The 26,125-nt window shown below is 31.1% G+C and overlaps 8 protein-coding genes and 2 pseudogenes across 10 annotated transcripts, besides 5 other annotated features; 5 read left to right on the top strand and 5 right to left on the bottom strand.

Moving 5' to 3' along the window:
• Window positions 1-8,929: part of a mobile genetic element that runs on past the window's edge.
• Window positions 516-2,839, top strand: TVAGG3_0225630 (annotated as a pseudogene). The gene has a single exon. A coding segment is annotated over exon 1 (2,324 nt).
• On the bottom strand, window positions 3,958-5,023 carry TVAGG3_0225620 (phage tail repeat-like family; the record flags this gene model as incomplete). Its single annotated transcript, XM_051227149.1, has 1 exon — window positions 3,958-5,023. A coding segment is annotated over one exon (1,066 nt), but the record flags the coding sequence as incomplete, so codon positions are not given.
• Window positions 8,930-13,690: 4,761 nt separating the features above from the next.
• Window positions 13,691-13,727: a mobile genetic element.
• Window positions 13,691-13,727: a terminal%2Cinverted (terminal inverted repeat of Banshee-A3 transposon ID:TVAGG3_0225600).
• A 2,839-nt stretch (window positions 13,728-16,566) lies between these two features.
• TVAGG3_0225590 (DDE endonuclease family) lies at window positions 16,567-18,561 on the top strand (the record flags this gene model as incomplete). The annotated part of the gene is made up of 1 exon (XM_051227148.1): window positions 16,567-18,561. The coding sequence occupies one exon, from the start codon at window positions 16,567-16,569 to the stop codon at window positions 18,559-18,561; it is 1,995 nt and encodes a 664-aa protein (XP_051112134.1).
• A 1,267-nt stretch (window positions 18,562-19,828) lies between these two features.
• Window positions 19,829-26,125: part of a mobile genetic element that runs on past the window's edge.
• On the top strand, window positions 20,071-20,505 carry TVAGG3_0225580 (uncharacterized protein; the record flags this gene model as incomplete). The annotated part of the gene is made up of 1 exon (XM_001301307.1): window positions 20,071-20,505. One exon carries the CDS (start codon window positions 20,071-20,073, stop codon window positions 20,503-20,505), a length of 435 nt encoding a protein of 144 aa, XP_001301308.1.
• Window positions 20,506-20,688: a terminal%2Cinverted (terminal inverted repeat of Maverick-2/1B transposon ID:TVAGG3_0225380).
• Window positions 20,956-21,414, bottom strand: TVAGG3_0225570 (uncharacterized protein; the record flags this gene model as incomplete). Its single annotated transcript, XM_001301305.1, has 1 exon — window positions 20,956-21,414. The coding sequence occupies one exon, from the start codon at window positions 21,412-21,414 to the stop codon at window positions 20,956-20,958; it is 459 nt and encodes a 152-aa protein (XP_001301306.1).
• TVAGG3_0225560 lies at window positions 21,445-23,018 on the bottom strand (annotated as a pseudogene). Its single transcript has one exon. A coding segment is annotated over exon 1 (1,574 nt).
• On the bottom strand, window positions 23,046-23,480 carry TVAGG3_0225550 (uncharacterized protein; the record flags this gene model as incomplete). The annotated part of the gene is made up of 1 exon (XM_001301304.1): window positions 23,046-23,480. One exon carries the CDS (start codon window positions 23,478-23,480, stop codon window positions 23,046-23,048), a length of 435 nt encoding a protein of 144 aa, XP_001301305.1.
• TVAGG3_0225540 (uncharacterized protein) lies at window positions 23,526-23,786 on the top strand (the record flags this gene model as incomplete). The annotated part of the gene is made up of 1 exon (XM_051227147.1): window positions 23,526-23,786. The coding sequence occupies one exon, from the start codon at window positions 23,526-23,528 to the stop codon at window positions 23,784-23,786; it is 261 nt and encodes an 86-aa protein (XP_051112133.1).
• On the top strand, window positions 24,105-24,668 carry TVAGG3_0225530 (uncharacterized protein; the record flags this gene model as incomplete). The annotated part of the gene is made up of 1 exon (XM_051227146.1): window positions 24,105-24,668. The coding sequence occupies one exon, from the start codon at window positions 24,105-24,107 to the stop codon at window positions 24,666-24,668; it is 564 nt and encodes a 187-aa protein (XP_051112132.1).
• TVAGG3_0225520 (organellar and viral DNA polymerase type B) lies at window positions 24,772-25,749 on the bottom strand (the record flags this gene model as incomplete). Its single annotated transcript, XM_051227145.1, has 1 exon — window positions 24,772-25,749. The coding sequence occupies one exon, from the start codon at window positions 25,747-25,749 to the stop codon at window positions 24,772-24,774; it is 978 nt and encodes a 325-aa protein (XP_051112131.1).

Below are 26,125 nucleotides of genomic sequence, written 5' to 3'. Positions count from 1 at the left end.
GTCACTCGGTCACTCGGTCACTCGGTTATTTAACTTTTCTGAAAAAATGAGACAACATGACATTTTGACAACAGTCATGAAAGGAGGAAGGCACATATTATTTATTTTTGAATAACTGATGAGGTCACTCGGTCACTCGGTCACTCGGTTATTTAACTTTTCTGAAAAAATGAGACAACATGACATTTTGACAACAGTCATGAAAGGAGGAAGGCACATATTATTTATTTTTGAATAACTGATGAGGTCACTCGGTCACTCGGTCACTCGGTTATTTAACTTTTCTGAAAAAATGAGACAACATGACATTTTGACAACAGTCATGAAAGGAGGAAGGCACATATTATTTATTTTTGAATAACTGATGAGGTCACTCGGTCACTCGGTCACTCGGTTATTTAACTTTTCTGAAAAAATGAGACAACATGACATTTTGACAACAGTCATGGAAATATGATGTAGTCCAAAAATAAGGTTAGTTTTAAAATTATTTTTATTTTTTTATTCCTATATAAATGACGGCAACAAACAACAACAGCAACTATATCGTTTCTGATGAAATAGTTATTGATCCATTAGTTGAGGAATTAGTTGAGGAATTAGTTATGGCAGAAACTAAAACCCTCAGCGAAAGAATTGGTAAAAACATGATTGATTTACATAACTACCTCAAACATGATGGAGGAAGAGGAAGGAAAACAGGTATGGCTTTATTAGTAAATAAAATTCCAAATTTAACGATTATAGATGTTGATATCAATAAATCGTACAATGATGAACTTAAAGAAACGGTTAGAAAAGACATTTTATCAAAACTTTCGGATAAAGATGTTATCGTTAAAACCGCTTCGGGAGGTCTTCACATTTATTGCAACACTAATTTCTTCTATGCAGTTTCGAACAGAATGATTAAATGTTATTCCTGCAATGATTATGATATTGATATCATGACTTCTGTTGATGATTCAAAGCGTTCTTTAGTGGTTATGGCTGATTCAAGAGTTCGCAAGAATGCAACAGAACCAATCAATACATACTCATTCATTCGTGGAAGTTATGATTCAACATTAACCAGAACAGTGAATGATATATTAAATGATTTGAATATTAAGGTAAGAGTTGAACAAAAGAATGAAGAAATAAAGAGTATAATGAATGAAAACAAAGATGTAAACATTGACGATAAACTAGCTCAAAGCATAGTTGATGGCATGTGTGATTTTGAAGTACATAATGACGGTGGAAACATGAATTTAGAAAAAGAAGTTACATTATTCACACTGTTTCAAGCAATTAATTCGTTACCTAATCATTTAATTAATGAAGCATACGATAACGTTTATAACTTCTGCAGTTTAACAGAAAATGCAAAAAGTAATTTTGAAAAAGCACGTGATAGATATGCATATTTAATGACTTCTCCATTTGTTTTGGTGAAGATTCTAAAACTATATCAAAAGGAATATTATGATGAATATGTTTTGCCTTTATTACGTAAGCCAAAAATAACATTTGATATCAAACTTGATGACTCGTTTTTGATAACAGATATTAGACGCAAGGCTGAAAATCATCAATATAAAACAGTTCTGAAGTAATTGAGGATTTATCACGTGTAATCCGTTTTGTAGATTGTGGAAACAAATATTTCATTCAAAAGGACTATAATATCCACGACATAATGAATCAAATATCATTCGTTCTTCAATCAAACATGAAAGAGTCACTTAAAATGATTAAATTATTTAATGAAGAAGGTAAAACAATAACAGCATGGGATGTACTACTAAATCAATTGTCTTCATTAACCGTTAAGGGTGTTTGCTTTAAATCTAATTCTCCTGATGTTTTCTCAACGTTTCAAGGTTATAAATACAACATTCTCGAAAAACTAGATTACTCAAAAATTGAGATGTTTATGGATTTCATTCATGAAGTCATTTGTGATAATAACGATGAAGTGTATAAATACCTTCTCGGCTGGATTGCATCAATGATTCAACATCCTGGAATCAAGAATGAAACAGCAATTATTTTGAAAGGACTTCAGGGAACAGGTAAAAACAGATTCACTGACATTATTTCTGAACTTCTCGCTGGTTATTCATGCAAAAACATTACTGAAATAGGTGAGCTAACGGGTAATTTCAATTCAGTAGTTGAGAATAAAATGTTTCTTGTACTTAATGAACTCAAGAATGTAGGTGAAGATAGACTCGCAAACTTCAACGCTTTGAAATCAATTATAACGGATAATGAGATTAGAATTAATGAAAAGAATCAACCCAGAAGAACTGCTCAGAATGTTGCAAACTTCATTTTCGTAACTAATAACGTTTACCCTGTTAAAATTGAAGTTGGAGACAGAAGATATGTAGTTTTAAGAGTTAATGGTAAATTTAAGGGTCAATTTGATTACTTCAAGAATTTGATGAATTCATGCACAAAGGAATTTTATGATAATTTACTGACGTATTTTATACAATATGACCTTTCATCATTTAATGTACGAATCATACCGATGACTGAAGCCAAACAAGATTTAATTGAATTATCAACAAATCCTTTAGATGTATGGATAAATACACATTATGATGAATTGTGTGTAGGTATGACATGTAAAAATGCTTTATTCTGCAAACCATCAGACATGAAAGACAAGAATTTTCAAATGAGCATTAAAGATAAATGTGATAAGAAACAAAGGAAAATAGATGGTAAACAGACATGGTATTATGTTTTGAAAGAAGAAATGAAAGGATTATATAAACAGGTTGAACCAAACGATAATGAGGATTCATTTACTGACGATGAAATACCTGTAAATGAAGCTTTATAAAGTGTGATTTGAATTTATTTTTGCATTAATCCCACTATGTTGTCAAAATGTCATGTTGTCTCATTTTTTCAGAAAAGTTAAATAACCGAGTGACCGAGTGACCGAGTGACCTCATCAGTTATTCAAAAATAATTAATTATTGAATAACCTAAAACCATTAACGATAACATAACAATAACATCATATTTCCATGACTGTTGTCAAAATGTCATGTTGTCTCATTTTTTCAGAAAAGTTAAATAACCGAGTGACCGAGTGACCTCATCAGTTATTTTATCATCATTTTATTAACTTCATCTTTAGTTAATAATTTGAATGGATTCACTAATGTTCCACCTTGAGTCCCAACACTTACCCTGGCTAATTGTGAAGAACCTGGGATAATTACTCCACGAAATGATTTCATTGGTAACATTAATTTAGAAATAGTTGGCTTAATTAATTTTGTCATTTATGATAAAAATAAAATTACATAATTTAAATTTTTTTCTTTCTCATTTTCTCATCCTGTTTTGGTTTCAATAACTTTTCAAGTTGTTGTCTTGTCAGTAACTTTAATTTTAACTTTGGATCAAATATTGGGTTTCCATCTTTATCTCTTCCAATAACACCATATGGTAGAATCTTCATTTATACTAAAATAAAAATTTAAATTATGCCGTTCACTCTTTTGGAGCTCCTAAAGTTTGTTTCACAAACATTGAGCATTCATTGAACTCTATACCATGCGTAAACTGTCATAAATGGTGGCATGTATTCTTTACTTTGTCCCGTTGTTTGTGTATATCCTGAAACGAAATGTGTATGGTTTCCTTCTCCCTGAGTGTCACTCCAGTAACAATTTATAGCAAACTTAACGTCATCTTTAACATCATATCCTTTACCTTTTGTCATTCCTGACCAATCCCAATATCTATGCTTATGCCAACCCGCTTGAGATGTGCTTAAATCTATGTAGTGACTGTGTGCAGGTAAATTTTCACCTGTAATCGTTTTACTTCCCCCTGTTTCCTTTGATGAGTTTGCACAATACAAAAACCTGTCGACTATTTGTTCCCATGCACCAACACCAAACATTGCTTGAGGACCTCTTGCATCCGTAGATGTATAAATAGAACCTACTGGGTTCATTAAATCAAACATATGAGATATTATAGGATTGTCTCTTTTGAACTTAAAATATAGTGCAACTATTTCAGGTTTCTTTTGGTTTGTGTCAGAATATTTTTTATAATATAATCTTATGTTTTCGGGGTAGGTAAAATCTTGACTATAATATTTATTTCTGTCATCTGTATAATAATATACTATTCTCGTTTTTTCTATTGCATTATATCTTTTATATCTATAATAATCTAAATATAATGTTAACTTTTGTTCATCTACATGTGGTGTTCTGACATCATCTCCATAGTCATAATAATATGGTGCTGGAGCTAGGTTAGACAATGTCATATCTGTCATTTCATAAACTCTTAAATATTTCTTTTGCTCGTCTCCATATAAGTTTAAGTAACAGTTGTTGTCTAATGGAACTTTAACTTGTGTGCCATTATTCTTTTTATAACTTACATACATTTCATTGTTATTTTTCGGAATGAGTTTACACCGTGTACCATTTTTTAAGGACTGTACAAATTGCCATCTAAAATATTTATTTTCTTCATTGACAGAAAAGTCACCAACAATAGTTTCAATATTTTTTGTTGTTCCTATCAAACTTTGGTATATTTCGTTAACATATTCCTTATCCGCTTTCTTCTCTAACTCATCGTTAACATAAGTTTTATCTGCTTTAAGGTCTAAACATCCTGAAACCCATCCTGTATCAGCTTTAGTTTTAAAAATCTTCGATGTCCATTCATGATACCATTCAACCCTTTCTTTAATTTCATTATCTTTTTCATCAACATAAACCAAATTTGCCTTCTTATTTAACTCACTAGCCACATATTCCTTATCCGCTTTCTTCTCTAACTCATCGTTAACATAAGTTTTATCTGCTTTAAGGTCTAAACATCCTGAAACCCATCCTGTATCAGCTTTAGTTTTAAAAATCTTCGATGTCCATTCATGATACCATTCAACCCTTTCTTTAATTTCATTATCTTTTTCATCAACATAAACCAAATTTGCCTTCTTATTTAACTCACTAGCCACATATTCCTTATCCGCTTTCTTCATTATGTCATTTAGGAAACCTTTTATGAATTCCTCATTTAAATTAAATCTTCCAATCTTCAAAACTTTGGGAAATGCATTTAATGCGTAATATCTTTGTTCTTCTGGTGGAATTGATGTTATATCATCCGTTATACCTTTAATTTTAGAATTCATAAATAAAATTTCTTTTATATTTGATATCACTGCACCACCTTTGCAAACGAATTCGAAACACCCATTTTTCAATACTATCTCCAAATCTCCATATTTCAACCTTTGCGTTTGTTCTGCCGTCTTTGAATTATATGCATATGTGGCGTATGTAATGGCTTGTGCCTTAAGTTGCTGTGGTTGTTGTTGTTTAATCATTTATTATGATTTAAAAATAAATATTTAATCCGTTATCTCATCAGCTATTTTTTCTATTTGAAATTGCCATAATATTTCATTCATAAATTCTAAATCACAATCAAATAGGTCAGTTATTCTAAATTTAATATTTGATAAATCTTTTGAATGAAGAATAAATGAATTCCCGGATAATTGAAACGGATATGATAAAGAAAATGTGTTTAAGTTGATGGATAAAATGTTTTGTATTGATGGGTAAGAGTTAGGGTCTAATGTTTGATGTGAAAATCTCATTGGGGTATTAACTTTATCACATTTGATTAAAATGAAATTGGAACCAGTGTCAGAATACAAAACATCCCCAACATCTTTTTCAAAATTTAATATCCCCAACAATGAACGAAGGTGAGGAGTACAAAATTTAATTTTCAGCGGAAATTTAATAAGGTTATTTATTTCATCAAGTTCAAAAAGTTTATCAGGTTTTGATTTAAAATTTTCTTCATACCATACGATAAATGATTCATTTAAATAACTTAAAATCGTGTTAATATCCCATTTCACTATCACATTATTTATATACATATCATACGTTTTTTCATGGTCATCTTTAATAAATGATATATAATCTGAAGGGTCTAAAAGAATGGGATTAAATTTACCACTCACAGAAACGAGAGTAACATTATAAATTCCGCTAACTGTTAAATTTAATTCACAACTATTATTCGAAATAATATTGATAATTGACATTTTTTATTACGATTAAAAATATGGTAAAGCGTTATTTTCCAGTGATAAATAAAACTAAAATAAGATTACCTCAAGAATTCATAAATTCAACGAATAAAAAATTCATTCATGTTATAAATTTTAGTGTTTTCAGAAAATATGAGTCGATGTCATATTCATCATCGGGTTATATTTCACTTCATTCAAATTTAGTTCAATCAAACCCATATAATGACCATTTCATAAGATTTTCAGATGGTATTAAAAATGCAATTGATAGATTAAAATATGAACAGATTGACAATATCGAATTTTTGGAATTTTGGTTTAAATATCCTGATGGAAAAAAGATTGAAGTTAAAGATAAAGCTGATACTATAACAAAAACAATTACAATGACCGATCCGGATAGTGGGGAACAAAAAGAAATAAAACAAACGATAGAAACTGGTGAAAGGTCAATTATTATTGATTATGATTCAAAGGATTATTATTCGATAATGTTAATGCTTGAATATTAAATAGCCTTAACAAAGAATTTTTCAAGTGATATTTTATATTCATCAACTATTTTATTATAAATATCATTATATGTTAAATGAAGTTCTGTTGTTGTTCCGTTCTTTGATATCTTAATTGTGCTAATATCCTTTATAGGATTTATTTTTGCAACTGTTCCGCAGCATGAAACCTCATCATCTATGAAAAATTGAATCTTAACGTCTGAATCTTGAACATCACAAAGAATGGCGATAATGTGAATTAATGATTCATAAGGTAAAATAATTAAACCGGATTGATCAATTAAATTTATTATTGAATCATAATTATTAATTATTATATCACGGTAAATTTTCATTAATTCAAAATTAATGTCTATTTTATATGGGTTCTCAATGTTTGATGAAAGAGGTGCTGGGTATGTTGGATAAGTGGGAATTTCAACGGGTTCTTTACCAGGTTCAGATAAAATGATTGGGTCTTCATTCTCCTCATTCTTCGGTAAGTCACGAGTTAATAAATTTGGTTGAGTTGCTGACCTTGTTAATTCAGGGCTAACATTAACTTTAACATTTTGAATAATTCGTGATTTATCATCATTTACGTTATAACCAACCGTAATCTCTGCTTTTGCGTTAGTGTTCTTTTGACTAGTAAAACGTCTTCTCATTTATATTCAAATAAAAAAAAATATATTTAAACTTTTATTTTGCTGGAACTTTTGAATCTATTATTCCCTGTATTTGTTCATGAAGTTGATTTTTAGCTGTTTCATCGAAATTAATAGACCGAATATATTCATTAATTGCATTCTTATAATCATCTGATTTCTCAAATTTTCTTTTATCTGATTCCTTAACTAAATCATAAGTTAAACCTCGTTGCTGATATAATGGTTTCTTAATTAAATCTTTGAATGCTTGAGATAAAGCACCTGATGCAATTCTTGCTACTATAATTGGTTGGAATTGTTGTTTAAGTTCATCTTTAACATTTGCGAAAACTGGATCGAATAAAGCAACTTTAAAGAATTTCTTAGCTGAAATTTCAGGTCTAATATTTGCATATTGACCATCAAACTGGTTAGAATATTGTGGTAATCCATCCGGTCCCTCTTCAATAGCATTTAATTCCTCATTGAAATAAGAATATGGATTATGACGGTATGAATTAATTGGCCCATTTTCACCTTCTCCAATGTATTGTTTAACAGCTTTTCCATTTTCATCAAATTGCATAGGATAATGTTCATTATATGCTTTACGTTTAGGATAATCAGATACAGTTAATTTATAACCATTTATGACTTTAATATTACCTGCCATCAGTAACGAAAACTTCATTTATACCATCAGGTTTTCCATTTGGACCCGTAATGTCTGTTTCGTGTGCTTCCCAATTTGGACCATGACGTTTGGCATATGCTTGAACTTCTGGTAATGTTAAAACGTTTCTCATTTGTTTAACATCTTTTTGAAGACCAGCAACAATATGAACTAATTCTTTCATTCCATCGGGAACTTTCATAGTTCTATTATATGCACCCCTTTTGTTTGTCCCTTGTTTTAATGGAACTTGTAAAAGATTTGCTATTTCTGTCATGTTTAATTATAAATAAAAAATAAAAATTAATTATAAAAAGTTAATCAAATTTAACACCCCCTTTATTTAAATCAACTATTATTTTTCCATGTTCACCTAATTGCTGATATTGTGTGTAAAGTTCATTAATGCTCATTGGTAAATTCACTTGATAAAGCATAACATTCAACTGTTGACGACTAAACCCACTGAAAATGAAAAGTGTTGATAGATTTGATTTAATGTTTGTGCTTAATGCTTTGAAATATTGAACAGCCATAAAAAATGAACACTGAATGTGTCGACATTGAGTTAATAACTGATTAAAATATGATTTCTCATTTGTTATTAGTTTTGATTTCACTGCATCATCTAGAAAAATGAGTGAATGCAAAAATTCTTTATCAAAATTTGAAATGGAAAGTGTTTCAAATAATTCATCCCGTTGTTTATCAATAATTTTATCCTCTAATCCTTGCTTCTTGATTGTATTATATAATTCTTTATACATTAAAAAGTTTTTTAAATAATCTTCTGCTTCTTCTTGTGATAAATAAATAATTGGAATTTTGATTAAATGCTTTAAAGATTCAAATGTATCATCTGAAGGTGAACCTGAACGGTTGATATAAATTAACACATGTGAATGGGGGAAGTGTTAGCAATAATGATAATTTGTTTTAATATCGTTAATGTTTTACCTTTATTTTGTTTACCAATTGCTGCAGTGATTGAATTTAAGTAACATTCAGAATATGGAATTTTCATTAATTTTTCCTTAGATAAGCATTTCTATTATCACTCAATGCTCATTAATCATATCATCTACGTATGTATTATATACTCCTGCTAATTCTTCATAAGGAGTGGATGAATTTAAATCCATTTAATCAAAATAAATTATTTATAATTTTTAACATTTCTATTCATCAATATTTCATCATATGAACTTCTATACTGTGGTGGTGTACCTGTTGGATGATATTTCAAACCTTCATCCGGTGTCCATGTCCAATATGTAGTCCTAGTAAACCAAACCTGAGGAGGATTTGTCACCTTTGAACAGTAAGTGTCATTTTCACCCTGAATGATTGGATAAGCTTTCACTTGTACTGTAACTTGTGAGTTGAAAGTTTCTAATCCATCAAAGAATATACCCGCTCCATCACGTTGAACTGGAATAGTGCATAAGAATGAAGTTTGGTCTTTCCATGTTCTAGCTAATGGCGTGCCATCATCATCATTCAGTGGTCTAGTTAATGAGTCCTCGTATTCTTCCGTGCATTCATTCACTCCATCTAAATCAGAAGCTTGAAGCATACGTGTAAAGAATATGTCACCCACTGTGGTCATCGCTTGATCGGGGAAGTTTCTGGAATCTATAGTGACCTGAAGACCTCGAAGCATTGGATTTTCTAAAACTGTTCTTTGCATTGCATTTTCGGAAATGTTAACACAACATCTGTAACATTATGAAGAGCGTATGAGAAATCTGAGCTAATACCTTCAGGAGTGATGCAACCTCCATTTAGTGAACGAACGTCAATATGTTGAGCTGGAATCATGAATGGATCTTCCTTACTGAATAAACGTGGTATTGCTTTAACTGATTCTTCAATTAAACCGTATCCTGGTGTAATACATTTATCCTCTAAAACTTCCATCTTTGTGCATGAAATAATAACGTCATCAACTGTTGCGTCAGCAGATGTAGCGGCTAAGCTTGTAATTAATTTGGCAGGAAGTCCGATTTGTTGGAATTTGCGATCATATTTATAAACATGATTCATAATCTTTTCATAATTTTCATCAGTTATCTTTTCATAAACGTAATTTTGTAAATCAGCAACTCTTAACGGGTCAACCTGACAAAATACTAAAGTATCCCTGAAAACATAATATTTAAGAATGATATCACCAAATGATTTAGGATAATCATCGAACGCCTGAAATGCTAACAAATCATTTACCGGAATAATCATATCAAAAGTGACATCAACTTCTTCATTTGCTTTCTTGAAAACTTCTGAAGGGTCAATATATTTACCACATACTGAGTTATCATATTTTTGAACATTATTATATAACGAATGAACAAACTTTTTAACTTTCCTTTCTGATTTTGGTTTATATGTTGCAAATGCGAAAGATTCACGGGCGCAATCCATTGAAGATAACCGGCATCACCTCTTTCAGTTTCTACTTCTAATTGTTTAAAGCTTTGATTTGATGATTTGTAACCAACGAATAAACGCATGCATTTAAAAGCGGCATCACATGTGAAAGCTTTATTTGAAACTAGAGTTGCTTTAACTTTGCGTTTAATATATGTGTCACCTAATTGGTTCACATCATGAGCCGGATTTGTAATTCTTAAATGAGTTTGTTTATCATCAAAATATGGAGCATCAGAGTCATAGCATGAACTTTCAAGTTCTCTATAATATCTTCTACCATCATTCTTTGCGAATATTTCATTTATCTTTTCGAATGAATGAAACACATTTCCATTAATTGGTTTAGTGTTTGGCACCAAATAGTTAGTCGTCATTTATTAATAAATAAAAAATCAAAATTAAAAGATGAAAATGAATTTTTAATTTTAATGAAATAATCAACTATGGCTGCAGGTATATTTAAGAAACTGTGGGATAAAGTAAAAAGAGGAGCGAGTAAAGTTTGGGAAACATTGAAGAAGGGAGCAAATTGGATATTTAAGAATAAAGAAGCAATTAGTGACGTGCTGAATCAATAACACCAAAAGCTGCCCCAATAAGAGAAATTTTAAATAAAGGAGAAAAAGTTTATCAAAGACTACAACCGATACTAAGATAAAAATAATATTTATTTTTTTTCCACTATTACCTCCTATTTTATTAAGTATTCCTTCAGCAATTCCACCAATTGCGTTACCTGCTTGTGCTCCCATCGCGGATTACCTGCTTTAGTACCTAATACTCCACCTATGATAGTTCCTGCCGTTTTCGCTACTGGTGCCAAAAAGTTTGCAAGGTTTAATAATCTTTTTATAAACCCAACCCGCAGCTTTCTTAATTCCATCCCATAATTTTTTAAAGAATCCTGCCGCCATTTCTGATTTAATATTAATTAAAAAATATATTTCATCACTTATATTCTAATTTTTATTTAATGATAAATGAAACCGATTTTAAAAATAAATGAAACAGAGGAGGAAGAAATAAATGAAAGTGAAAATGTTCAACAAAAAATAAACGTTGTTAAACCAATTACTGAAATAAAAATTTTTTCATCTGTTGAAGAATTTAATGACTATTATGCTAATAATAAAAAATTATTTGAAGAATTGACAACATGTAAATTGAATAAAATGTTTAAAGTTGATGGATTCAAAATTTCAAAAATAAAAGGAGTGGTTAGTTTGAAATCTATTCCTCAATCAAGAATCACCTCATTAATGAAAATTGATGATTTAACAAAAAGAATAGAAGAGATTGAAGAAAGAATGAATCAAATAATTGATTTCATAAATTCAAATAATCATTAGTTCTTAAAGTTCTATGTTGAACTCATCAAATTCTTTTTCATCATCATCATAATTACCAATAGCGAGTTTATTTATTCTTTCGATTCTATCTTTTGATAGTCTTGCGTTTAATTTTTTCTGAAGTTTTTCGTTACCAAGTTCTAAAATTTTACATGGATGATATTTAAAACTGTTAAATTCTTTTTCCTCAGTTTTAATCATTAATCTACAAAGAACTTTAGTGGTGTAGTTTTGTTGTTTAAACCACTTATCCTTAATATTTGTTATAAATTCAATATTCGGAATTAATTCCCAAATTTTTGAATTTTCGATTAATTTACCATCAAATGCAAAAGCAATGGGTTTAATATTAAACTTACCTTTATAAAATAAACTTTCTACATAATCATCAAAATAAACGTCTACTTGTTTAACCTGGGTGAGAATTGGTGAAAGTTTATTCATTAATTGATTCACAGTCACGAATCTTGTGACACTCATTTCTTACGAATTAAAAAAATAAATTATTCAAAAAATGTAAGAAATTTATTTTTCTCGTTTATGAGGTCTTTGATTATGACTCCATTGATTTCATTCATGATTTAAACAATGTTTAATTAATCGCGGAATATCTGACATCATCTATATATATATATAGCTTCTTTTATAAAAGATAAAATAAATTATTTTAAAATTAATGTTAATTTTTTTTAATGATTTATTTCATTATGTTTGGGCTGAGTGTAAATGTCTTACAATTTTGAACATTTTTTAAATCTTGATTTATTCAAAAACGTAAGAATAAAAACCGTAAGAATCATACATTTTTTACTTCATATGTTAAAAAAAATGATACAAAATCGCTCGATATTGTATGAATTCTTACGTTTACAAGAAAAGTCACACAACCCGTCATATACACTACTATTCGGTCATTTTTTTTAAAATTAATTTTTTGTTAGAGATAAGAGCTAAAACTCGGTAAACAACTTCTTTATGTCTAGAAAATTCTATCTTGCCTTTTATTTTTTTCTCGCTGTGAAACGTATTCGGTCATTTTTTTAAAATTAATTTTTTGTTAGAGATAAGAGCTAAAACTCGGTAAACAACTTCTTTATGTCTAGAAAATTCTATCTTGCCTTTTATTTTTTTCTCGCTGTGAAACGTATTCGGTCATTTTTTTAAAATTAATTTTTTGTTAGAGATAAGAGCTAAAACTCGGTAAACAACTTCTTTATGTCTAGAAAATTCTATCTTGCCTTTTATTTTTTTCTCGCTGTGAAACGTATTCGGTCATTTTTTTAAAATTAATTTTTTGTTAGAGATAAGAGCTAAAACTCGGTAAACAACTTCTTTATGTCTAGAAAATTCTATCTTGCCTTTTATTTTTTCTCGCTGTGAAACGTATTCGGTCATTTTTTTAAAATTAATTTTTTGTTAGAGATAAGAGCTAAAACTCGGTAAACAACTTCTTTATGTCTAGAAAATTCTATCTTGCCTTTTATTTTTTTCTCGCTGTGAAACGTATTCGGTCATTTTTCTAAAATTAATTTTTTGTTAGAGATAAGAGCTAAAACTCGGTAAACAACTTCTTTATGTCTAGAAAATTCTATCTTGCCTTTTATTTTTTTCTCGCTGTGAAACGTATTCGGTCATTTTTTTAAAATTAATTTTTGTTAGAGATAAGAGCTAAAACTCGGTAAACAACTTCTTTATGTCTAGAAAATTCTATCTTGCCTTTTATTTTTTCTCGCTGTGAAACGTATTCGGTCATTTTTTTAAAATTAATTTTTTGCTAGAGATAAGAGCTAAAACTTTGCAGACAACTCCCCCATGTCTAGCAAATTTAACATTCGTCTCCCATTTTTATATATTTGGTTTAGAATGTTCGAAAATGCGTAATATGGTCATTAATATTAATTGAAAAGAACCTTGAATTAATTCAATCTGATCTCACAAAATATTTTAAATTACAAACTTTGTAGTTTGAATAAATAATTAGTATTAAACTCAAATTGTAATAAACAGAAATTCATCAAAAATGACAGCTCTCAATTTTTTGACATTTGTAAATTCTAAATTGAATGAGAAAAATGAAATAATACTAAGCATAATACAATATTCTAGATTTAATTATAATTAGGAAAAAGTTAGTTTTGAGAGTACTTTTCATAGGCATATAGAATGAAATCTTCTGAAAAATAATATCACATAAACTCATATTATTTTCTAATATATAACTATTTTATATAAAAATCAAATTCAATGATCTTAAAAGCGAAGGATAAACCTCAAAATTTACGAATATAATGAATGGGAATATAATTCTTATCTATCATAAAACCATATGAAATATCAATTTTTGCTTTACGCCTAATTTTTGACGACAATTAGCAAAAAATGTTAAATGTTAACACTCAGTCCATTTGAATATGAAAAATAAAATTGACTTTGATTAAATGTTTTTATTTATCATGCAATTCTTCTTGCGACCAAAGATTTGAATAAAATTTCAAAAAAATAAGATAGCTTAAAAAATAATATACGGTAGTGTTTACTAATAGATGAATAGTATATAAATTCTATTAAAATGGATTTGATCCAAAAAAATATATAAAATTTGATCATAAATAAAATCGTTTTAAATTACTTCTTCATTTAAATTATAACAATTATTTTTGGTTTTATATTGGGAATTTCTCGCATATGTTCGTACATGAGCAAATACTATACCTTTTGCGAATAAAGAATTTTTCATAAAAAAAATTTTTTAGGAATTAGCATATCAGCGTTTTGCGACATTGCCAAACGCCAGATTTTAACCCGACATATGAGCATAAGCTCGTATATTGGAATAAACTCGACTTATTCCATATTAAAGTTATTATAATAATAAGGCACTTAATGTGCAAATCTAATTGAATTAGAAAATGCACATTAAGTGCCTTTTATTGGAATATGTAATACCACATATGGAATATGAAATATGATTTGCGGAATACCACATATAGAATATGTAATCAAAATACAAAGATATTTTATATAACAATTAATTTTTTTATTTTTTCAGCAAGTGTGGATAAAAAAGGATTACAAACAAATTGAATAGTTCCTATGTCCTTTTTTTGTTTCAAAAAAATCAATAAATTAATGATTTGTCTCAAACAAATAAATTAATGAATTGCAATTGATTTGAGTTGCTATAGACATTATAAAAGGTTCAAAAGTTTATATAAACCTAGTAAATTAAAATAAAATTTTCATGAATTGAACATATTAGTTGGGTTCCGCTTTGGCAAACTTTCCTGTGAAATTTTTTGGGAAAAATGTTGATGGATATTTGGGAATAGTTTAGTCGGTTTTTGCATTTTTAAAATGTTAGTCACTTTCTCCTTCCAAAGTGAAAAAAATTGTTTAAAATATAAAAAGAATTTTTATTCGCATAGGCGACAAACAAGGATTTATAAATAAATAATGGGGCTTTGAGTATTGATCTGAATTGAATCAGATAATTAGCCGTAAAAAATCTTCTCATAACGATTTCTCATGCATGAAAGATGGCTATGAGTGGCGTTAATGAGGGCGTTTGATAATTGGAGTTGGACATAAAATTTGGAGATCTTAAATTTTGAGAATTTTGGTGCGATCTTACTGGTAAAAGCAAGAGTATGGAAGGAGATTGAACTGAGAAAAAAACTAGAGCATGCAAAAGAATCATGCTACAGCTTAGTTGAATGTCATTTATGCAAATAAAAATATCTTTTTCAAATTTCAAACAAATTTTTGCCACTTTTTGAAAGAAGATAAGGTAACAAACATTTTAAAATGCAAAACCTAGACTTAAACTATGCCGAAATGTTAGTCACCGTTACGGTTTTTTTCTTTGGGGGCTCGCAAGCTCGCCCCCAAAGAAAAAAACCGTAACGGTGACTAACATTTAGGAAAAATTTGAAAATTTTGGGAAAATTTTCGATGGTAAATTTTGGAAAATTTTATAATTTTTCCCAAAATGTTTATTTTATATATGCTAACAATATTATAAGTATAATTTCAAAATTTCTTTTTTTCACAAAAAAAATTGATAATTGAATGGAACAAATAGTTCATTTTTTTAGATGTTTTCTTCTAAATACTGGCGCTTATACTAGATAGAAACTTCTATCGGTATTCTCGGCGTAATACTTTCGCCTGAGTGATGCTATCTCGGACATAGTCAGAGATTAATCTTTCGACGAAATGGTAGAAATATTTCTTTTGAAATATTTTAGGGGCTCTGAGGCACAGCCAGAAGGTCTCCGCCATTTCAACCGTACCTAGAAAATTAATCTCAATATATTATGTTGGGTCGTCGCAGTGATTCACTGTTAATCATCACTTTAGCGTTGCTTCGCCAGCTTTAGAATGTATCTAAAAAAGTAGTAATTAATAAAATCTGTAATTATGGAATATTTTACAGGCGTGAAGAATGTAAAAAAGTTCTAAAATTACGATTCTCGAACTTATTATTATTTTTGATTGGAATACTATTTTAATATTTCAATCAAAAATAATAATAAGTTCGAGAATCTAATTTTTACTTATGCACCAGTTAAACTTTTATTTTTTAAATAAACTATTTCTATTAAAAGATTTTAAACGTTTTTTTTAATTCTTCACAGTTTCTTAATTTCGAGTTTAAAATGATATATACTAGAATATATAGATATGATTAAATTGTATGAAAGATTTTAAACGTTTTTTAATTCTTCACAGTTTCTTAATTTCAAGTTTAAAATGATATATATTAGGATATCTAGATATGATTAAATTGATTGGGTTTCATTATTTATTAATTTTGAACTCTATTTCAAATTTGATAAGATTTTTATATCTTTTAATCACTTCATTTATCAACATGGATGAACCATGCGATGAAGATATCATCACCAAGATAAAAGAATCCAGAAGGGCGAACATTGTTGTTACTGTTACACCTGAGAATTCCGACACAGATGAAGAGCCATTAAATGAAGAAGAGGCAAAAGAGATGACATTGACCAATCCAATGCCCAGGTTCTCGATTTCAATATTCATCAGGATGCATCCAAAGCTCCAGCTCCGATCATTGTGCAACTTCACATATGAACAGTTGGAATACCTCGCTGACATTATTGAATCCAACTGTGGAAGGGCCAGAAGAGGAAGGAAGGTCAAATTTTCAACAATCGAGTCTCTCTTCCTCACGCTCACATATTACTGCACATACTTGCCCTATTCAGCATTATGTCCGTTGCTACATATTTCCCAGTCATGCTATTCCAAATTAGTTACAAGAACTACCAATGTTGCATTTCCAATCTTTGCGAGCTATTTTCTTCCCAATCACTGTCCACCGTTAACTTCAATGAAGAACAAATTTACAAACTTCCCTGATGCTGTTGCAGCTGTAGACAGCACTACAATTCCTTTCAACATTCCTTCGGTAAAGGAAGAGAGGCTTTATAGTTGGGATGAAAAAAACCACTGCAACGGTATTAAGCTCCAAGTCCTCGTGTCACCAGATGGAAAAGCCATACATCAAAACGTTGAGTTTATGGCTGCAGTCCATGACAAGAAGATTTTCGATTTGTCAAAAGTCTCGGATTTTTTGACAGTAAAGCGAGGATTTGATGATTACCAATATCCTGTACTTGCCGACCGGGGCTATATTGGAATCCAGAAATATCACCTTACTGCCGTGGTGATGAAGAGAAGCCACGAAGAAGCAGACGTTGAACGCAACAACGCCATTGCCCAAGACAGGCAGATTGTCGAGCGTTTCTTTGCACGTTTCAAGTCATGCTGGTCCTGCATGAAAAATGGTTTTCGAGGTGAGCGCACATCACTTCCTCTGATCATATCAGGTTTAGTCGGTTTGACAAATTATAACATTGATGGATCACCCCTGAATGATAATGAAGAGTTACTCCTTTTCGAAGATTTTACACCAACAAAGGTTCTTCCTTCAAGCGATACCGTCGCTGCTGTTGTTGCACCCTCCATGAAACCATCAAAGCGGAACATCATTGCTGTCGCTCATCAAGCTGTCGATATCATACAGTCATCACAAGAGGCGAACTACCTTTACCCAATTAAAGGTGGTATTGTTGGTCTTCATAATATGGGAAATACGTGTCATTTGAACGTATGTTTACAGGTTCTGTTCTACATATCCGAAGTGAGAACAGAAGTTTTGAAGGTTGCCAATCAGTCCTCTCCCATCGTAACAGAGATGTCAAGTATCTTTACAAATTTGAATTCATTGAAGTCCAAAGGATTAGTCTTCGTTCCCCATGAACTTGCCACATTACTTGGTAACTCAACATATGAGGCACAAGATTGTGATGACACGATGACAAGATTGATCACAGATCTCGCAGAGCAAATACCAGGAATCGGTCAACTCTTCCGAATCACTTACCGTGATAGTGCCAACGAACAAACAAATTGCTACTCGATTCACACCAGAATTGGAGAACCAGATCTCGATCATGCCATTCAATATCATTTGTCAACTACAAGGAACACATCATGGCCACAATTCTTGACTTTCGACATTCAGAGAGAGTGGCAGAATGATTCGATTCATCAAGTCATCTTTGACTTCCCGAAAAAGTTGACACTCCCAACAGTCGAAAGGCAAAGATATCAATTGATTGCAATTGTTGCCTATTGCAATTTTCATTACGTGGTCTTTTTGCAAAAAAGTGCATATTGGATCATGATCAATGATGAAGTCGCATACTCTGTTCCATCAACAGATATCAATGCATTGAAGGGATGCTCAACTGCTGAGATGCCACCTTTATGGTACAAGACTCTCGAACACAAATGGCTCGCAAAGATGCTCATTTATCGAATGGTTCAATGAAGAAAATCCATAACATTCTCCTAAGATTTTTTTAATTTATCTCAATTAAAAATTTTATTATTACCTAAATTAATTTTGTAAACTATTTTTGAATAGTTTACAATTTATCCTAATGGGACCCATATGCGGGTTCAATTTCTGGTTTATCATCTAGATATATTATGAAAGCCACTCAAAGGGTGATTGATTTTAGGATGTTCTTAGAAGATTTTTCGTTCATTTATATTAATTTTGTATTCCCGATTTACATTCACTAGCAAATCAATGCATTTCACACTTTAAATGACAATTAAATTCTAAGACATTGCTAGAACTGCAATTTCCATAAAAAGTTTTAGTGTAAATTGCTTAAATAAATAATTATTTTCATTATTTTTCTCCAACAAGCTTGAAAATCAAACGAAAACTTTACAAAATACTTATTTACTCATTTGTAAATATAAATTTCTAACAATTTTTATCCTGAATTTAACATAATACTGTATTTCTAAAATTTGCACTAGTTCATTCCTAATTGATGCTCGGATTTCGGTATTCCATATGTGGTATTACATATTCCAATAAAAGGCACTTAATGTGCATTTTCTAATTCAATTAGATTTGCACATTAAGTGCCTTATTATTATAATAACTTTAATATGGAATAAGTCGAGTTTATTCCAATATACGAGCTTATGCTCATATGTCGGGTTAAAATCTGGCGTTTGGCAATGTCGCAAAACGCCGATATGCTAATTCCTAAAAAATTTTTTTATGAAAAAATTCTTTATTCGCAAAAGGTATAGTATTTGCTCATGTACGAACATATGCGAGAAATTCCCAATTCAAACATAACATAGATTGTAAATTTTGAAAACCTATCAAATCACTTTTTGATAAAAGCTATTGAATCTTGATTGGAAAAATTTTACTCAAGAAATATCAGTTTTATATAATTATTATAAGGAGTCATCAACATTTTTATCGATTGAATGCTTATTAATTTTTTGTTCATACAATTATTTTACAGAAACCAATTAATAAAATCATGAAGGTTCAATCATGTATCAGAATTGAAAAAATTCAAAATGTCAAATAACGTGCTATTGTCAAGAATATATTTTTTAAAATCTTCATTGCATATTAAAATAAAACTGTCTCAAAAAAAGTTCATTTTTTTGAATAAAAAATTTAGAAGACATCAGCAATTTTAATTAATCTACGGGTAATATGCACAATTTAAAATTTTCCATAAATTTTTTGTTATAATTTTAATTTTGGATTTTATAGTTAGTTAGACTAAGTTGGGTACTGTGGCACTGCGTTCCACCTTACCCAAGATAATGGTTTGACACTTTACGAAACCAGTAACGTATATTTTACAACACAACCATAACACCAACTTAACCTTAAATATTTACAAAACCATCTGACACATAAACGACTTCACTAACGAATTCACTAATGACTTCACTAAATAAAAAATAACCTTATTTTTATTTTTTTAAATTTTTATTTCATTACAAAGACATGTCCGACTACATTTACTATGATTCTTTCCCAGAACGTTTCCGTGAACTATTCAAAACTCAAGTAAAACAGAGAAACATGCATTTTAACAAAGACAGACCCATTGACGATGAAAGAAACCCTGAATATATTACAATCCCTTATGGCGCAAAGTTCATTGCATACATTCCTTATGGTCGCAGAGGAACGAAAACTATTTCAACAAAGAACAAAAATTATTTCTGGAGCGATGAAGAAAATTGCCTTATCTACATAAATGCATACTTAAATAAAGCTACATATTGTACAAAAGAAGGTTGGACTGGATTTGAGCTCTACATATACGACGACGATGGAAACAGACGTTGTGTATACCCATACGATAATATATACCATTGTTTTCATCAAGCATTAAACGAATACATAGTCAGTAAGGGTCTCATTCCTGCTGAGTAGAAATGTTATATTTTTGTTCTGTCATTTATAAAAAAATAAACTTAAAAATTAATGATATCACCACCCTCACACGTATGAAAACATAGCACAAAAATAAATTTAGGTGAAGAGGTGAGATCTCACCTCTTTTTTCACCTGTTTTTTCACCTTGTTGAATTCATTGCTTTATAACTCTCTTCCTTTCTCCAACTCTTCTAACTTCTTCCTAAGTTCAGCAATGTTGTCCTCATGAAGTTTAATCTTCCTTAATATACCTTCTTTATCTAATGGTTGCTTTATCTTTCTAAACTGAACTCTACCATCCTTCATAGTATGAACGTAAAAACCTTCTGGAATAGTTCCTGATTTAATGTATTCTACCAAAAACTTTTGTTTCATTGCTTCAGTGACTTTAGTCGTCATTTTACTCTAAATAAAATGTTCAAATAAAATAAAAATAACGTTATTTTTTCAGTAAGGAAACGCAGGAGTTTTACGATTTATTTGAGGAGTAGGTTCTGGTTTAAATGTTGGAGTCGGTTTAGGAGTTGACTTTTGAACAGGAGTTTGTACTTCCATAGGTTCAGGAGTCATTGAAGGTTTTGCTTGTGAAGGCGTTGGTTTTGGCGAAGGCGTTGGAGTTTGTTTAACTTCAGCTACTTCAGTATTATTTACAACATTTGCTTTATTTCTTTTCAACATCATAACTGCTCCTGCTGTAGCTAGCAAACCTAGTGGGAGACCATATTTTATATAAGGACTTGACCAAATGCTATTTTTGACAGGAGTTGGTGGAACACCTAACCTTGGTGAGACTGCTCTTTGCCATTGTGCAGCTCGTAAGAAATATTCAATAGGTGCTCCATAATCGTTTGGTAAAGTTTGTTTCATAGATGGTGAAGGTTCGCGAGAGCTTGATGAAGAACTCATTTATAAGCTTTAAAAATAAACGTTCATCCTTTATTCCTCACTGTCGTCCGTAGCTAAGTTATAGTCATCTAATCTTATTATGGGGATGCCATTAGCACGCACCTGAATGGCAAAGCAACAATCCCTCATAAATCCAATAAGTGGCTTTGGTACGTTTTCAGTTGCTAGTTCAATAGGTCCTTTAACAGACAATTTGTATGTTATTGGAGCAGTAGATGTTTGACCTTGCTGGAAGCAAAAGTCCACTTCTTTTGGAAAACCACATAAGAAATGTGTGTTGTCATAGCTATCCCATTTATGTTCCACACTACCATCATCCACCAATGACCTCATAACATCTTCATTAAATCCTATCATATCATTGTTTGTATTGCAAGTGTTCGCAACCATTTCATAAAATACAGGTCCATATGATTTTTCAGGTTCTGCAGGCATATTTCCATAAGCTCCCATGGAAAGCTGAAGATATTTAAACTTAAGGTTCTCAAAATTAACATAATAGTTGTCTTTCTTTCTAAATAGTGCCCAAATACTTTTAACATTAATAGGCGTATAAGCTGCTGTAAATGTTGCACTTGAACTATCTGTATTCTTTGAGAATGAACCGTCCATAGGAATCCAATCCATAACTTTAACAGGAAAACATAAAGCCTCGTTTGTATAATGTTCTACAAGTTCTGTATAAATGTTAGGGTCTAAAGAGAATGACTTTGGATGAATGAAACATTCATTAAAATCCATCTTTGTTCGAAATAGTTGCTGGGTTACAGTTGTAATAGTAACTGTTCCACTAGCTTCTACTGCCTTCGTTATCATAGTGAATGGTTCATTCCATGGAACAAATTTATTTGTCGGTGGATTTGAATCTGAAGCAAATGCAACTTTAAGAGTTGGATTGAAAGCAATGATATCATTTACAGATATAGATGTGCATTGTAAGGCGTCGCTACTGAACTTTACTTTAAGCTGAATGTTTCCTGCAAAAGCTGGAATAAATCGAATAGCTTCTAATGGAAGGAATTTTCTAACAGGAATTCTTAAACGAAGCTTAAAATCAAATGATTTTCCTGCTGTAATTGGACCACTAACAATTTGTCCTGTTCTGCATGTTCCCGAATGACTCCATACATCTTCATGTCGAGTCTTTGAGAAAACATCTACTTTCTTTATTTGTTCGGTAGTTTGTGAGTTTGAAGTTATATATGCTTCTTCTCTTGCGTTGTCTTGAGAATATACGATACGACCATTTGCAAGGATTTGATATCCAGCAACTGCATAGAAAGCGTCATCGAAACCAATCCAAAATCCTGGTGGGTTTGTTTTATTGGAACCTGAACCAATTTCTTTATCTACAATAAATTGACCTTCCATTTTATACGTAATGAATGTATTGTAAAGGTCCAACATATTTTCACCAGGAGGTGAGAGATTGAATGTTACCCATGTGTTATCTTTAGCAGTTCCAGGTTGTGATGGAATCTTTGCGTCAGAATATTTCTATTAGTGTCACCAATTTGAACTGCATTGTCTATGATATTGAAATATGAGCGAATCTGATGAATATGCTCTGCTGGAGTAAATTCGTTTAACTGTTCGTTCTGCATGTATTTACTTCGGATAAAAATATCTATTTACTTCATTATTCTCACTCTTCTTCTTGGCATTCGTGGTGGAAGTTGTTTCTTGACATTTTCAATGAACTGTACATTCTCTTTTGTCTCAACTTCTTTCACTGGCGGGTCAGGATTCTTTGACTCGGTTTGTTTTTCAATGAAATTCACGAACTTTGCAATAAGCTCTTGGTTCGTTATTGAAAGTACATCTGGCTTCTTTTCTTCTGGTTCTATTGACTTTTCAGTTTGAATAGAAGGCTTAACATGGGCTTCGTGGACTTCACCCTTGCCATACACCTTAATACTGTCGCTTTCTGCATTCGCTAATGGAACCTTTCTTTTTCTTACGTATATTTTACCATCTTTACTCTGACTTACGTAATAGAAAGGATGTTGTATTCCTCTTGCGTCATTTAATATAATAGACTCTCGCTCTGATTTTGACAAGCTCATTTTACATCGGTTAAAATTTTAATTTTGTTTTTTATCTGCAGTCAAATGACTCAGACAAGCCCTACGGACAAGACCCAAGGGGTCATAGATGTTGAAGCATTGAAGAAAGAAATTCGCGAGCAAATTTTATCCGAACTGAAGGAACAAAAACAAGAACAAAAGCCAGAGAGACCAAAGAGAAAACTTAGTGAAAAACAACTTGCTGCATTAGCTGCTGGAAGACAAAAGAACCCAAGACTACTGGCGAAAAAAGCTAGAGAAGAAGCTGAAGCAAAAGCTAAAGAAGCTGAAGCAAAGAAAGAGTAAATGGTTTATTTTTATCCGAATTAAATGTATAGACAAATACCTTTAACTGTTGCGTTCAGTAGTGAAAACCCTGACGTCAAAATAAAGGGGAACAGAGTAACGTTTAAGTTTCCAACAGACTGGATTGTGAACATAAATGAAGAGAAGTACATTGGCATAACATCTATGTATATAACACGTGCTTTCAGAAAGGTTGACTTTATACTTCAAGTCGAGATAGAAAATGACGAACAGTCTTTAAGCGCCCAAAACATTCACATATACAAATACTTTAAAGACGATACAACATTGCAACAATGTATGATTTCATTTAATGAGATGTTCGAGAAAAAGTTCAACATTGAAGTACAAACTTTACAGCCTTTACGTGAGTTTCTTGCACAACTGAAAGAAGAAGGTAGTCAGCCACAACTTATAGACTTTCATTATGAATTTAATGAAAATGAAGATGGAACACATGACTGTCAGTTTGTTGTATTCTCACCATTCAATGAAGTCGCTAAAGAGAAAGAAAATCCATTACGTATAAGATTTCAAATCTCTGAACCAAGTGATGATTTCAAGAATGTTTTCAATTATGATGCAATGCTTCCGAGGAAAAATGAATTTTCAAAGATTGTAACACCTGGCATTTGGGATAGAAAGCAAGCTATATTATATTCAAACTTAAGTAAGGGAGTTGAAAATGAGTTCATTGGTCATACAAGAACTTCACCACTTCCTAACCCTAAATACTATAAATTAACTGGCTTCAATCGTGAGTTTTGGATAGACATGTTCTCCACTCATGACCATAACTGCCCAGTGTTCTTACCTCCAGACCATAAGGACTGTCTCTACATTGAAGCACAACTCTTAAACTCTACCATCGCAGTATTGTAAATGACCACATGGGCTTCGCCCTTGCCGCTAGTTTTATTTTTATCACGAATGGTCTCACTGCTGACAAAAATAAATGACCTCATTATTTTTCTCATTCATGACCTCAGAACTTAAGATTTCTTATGAATGAAGTCTTAGTCTGAATAGAAAAGTTAAACTTCTCTTCAAATGCAGGTGTAGCAGACTTACATAAGTCGAATGCAATCTCTTGACCGTCATAAAGTGCTTTATATAACTTCATAACACTGAACTTAGAGTCTTTGTCAAATTTTCCTTGCGGAACCATTAAACCTTTATCTTCATCATAGAAACACTGAACAGAGTCAGGAAACATTTCATTAGCGGTTAAAGCAATAACATCTTGCTTCACGCCTTTCATTCTGCAGTGAAATGCAACTTCATTTAAATTATTCGTGAGTAAGTCTATGTAAGTCTTCTTTCCACAAAATATTGATTTGTATGCTAAACTTTGTTTATCTTTTGTGATTTCTGCAAAGTCGCTATGAAATTGACCAAGGTTTTTACCAATGAGAACTCTTCCATAACGTTTCTCAAACTCTTCAGCTAAACGAGGGATATCTTCATTGTAGAGATGCATACTGTCCGTATCGCTATAAAAGATGTCCATTCCTAAGTCCTCAGCAGTACAGAATACTTCGTTCATTATTCTCTTCGACATAGACAGAATGTTAACACCAAGTGGACAGAAGTTAAAGTGTCTGCAAATGCTTTTCGTTAGCTTGAAAATAGTTTTATCTGAACCATCCAAACCTTCGAACTTCACTATATGGTTGTAGTTTCTGATGGCATATCTTATAGCATCTTTGTCATTTACTATGGTTATTTTTGACTCAATAGGAGATAGAATAGTTTTGCCATAAATACTGTTCAGAATGAGCTTTATATTTTCTTGCAAAGGATTTCCTTCTTTCTTATACTTTAACCTTAACTCAAACAACTTCTTTACTTCATCTCTTATTCTAATATCTCTGTTTCCATCGTAATAGTATCCTTGCAACACTTCACATTTGACACCTTGATATTTTATGAGGTCTTGTAATGTTATATGGTCAACATACATGAGACAGCAAGAGTTTGAACTTCTGGGAACGTTAAGTTCTGGATTTAGTTCAGGGTCACAAACTATTAAAGGAAAGTGTCTATGTATTCCAATCTCTGTTATCTTAATGAGAACAAAGAAGCCAGATATAAACTTTTCACCAATAGGTTCCTTTTGGTCGTCATCGAATAAATGTCTCATGAGATACTCTGTGCTTAACATTTCTTTCTTCATAACCTTTGGAATACCTTCTAAAGTATAAAGTCTTGCTATAGCTGATGGATATAATGAAACAGCGTCGAAATCAGCAATGAGTTTCTTTTCGCTCTTTTGTTTCATGTTATCTGACAGCATACATCTTCCACCTTGAATACAGCGTGAAATAAATTCTCTTGGT

The sequence above is a fragment of the Trichomonas vaginalis genome, chromosome IV (genome assembly GCF_026262505.1).
Source record: "Trichomonas vaginalis G3 chromosome IV, whole genome shotgun sequence".
NCBI lineage: Eukaryota > Parabasalia > Trichomonadida > Trichomonadidae > Trichomonas > Trichomonas vaginalis.
This window is presented reverse-complemented; position numbering and strand designations above follow the sequence as displayed.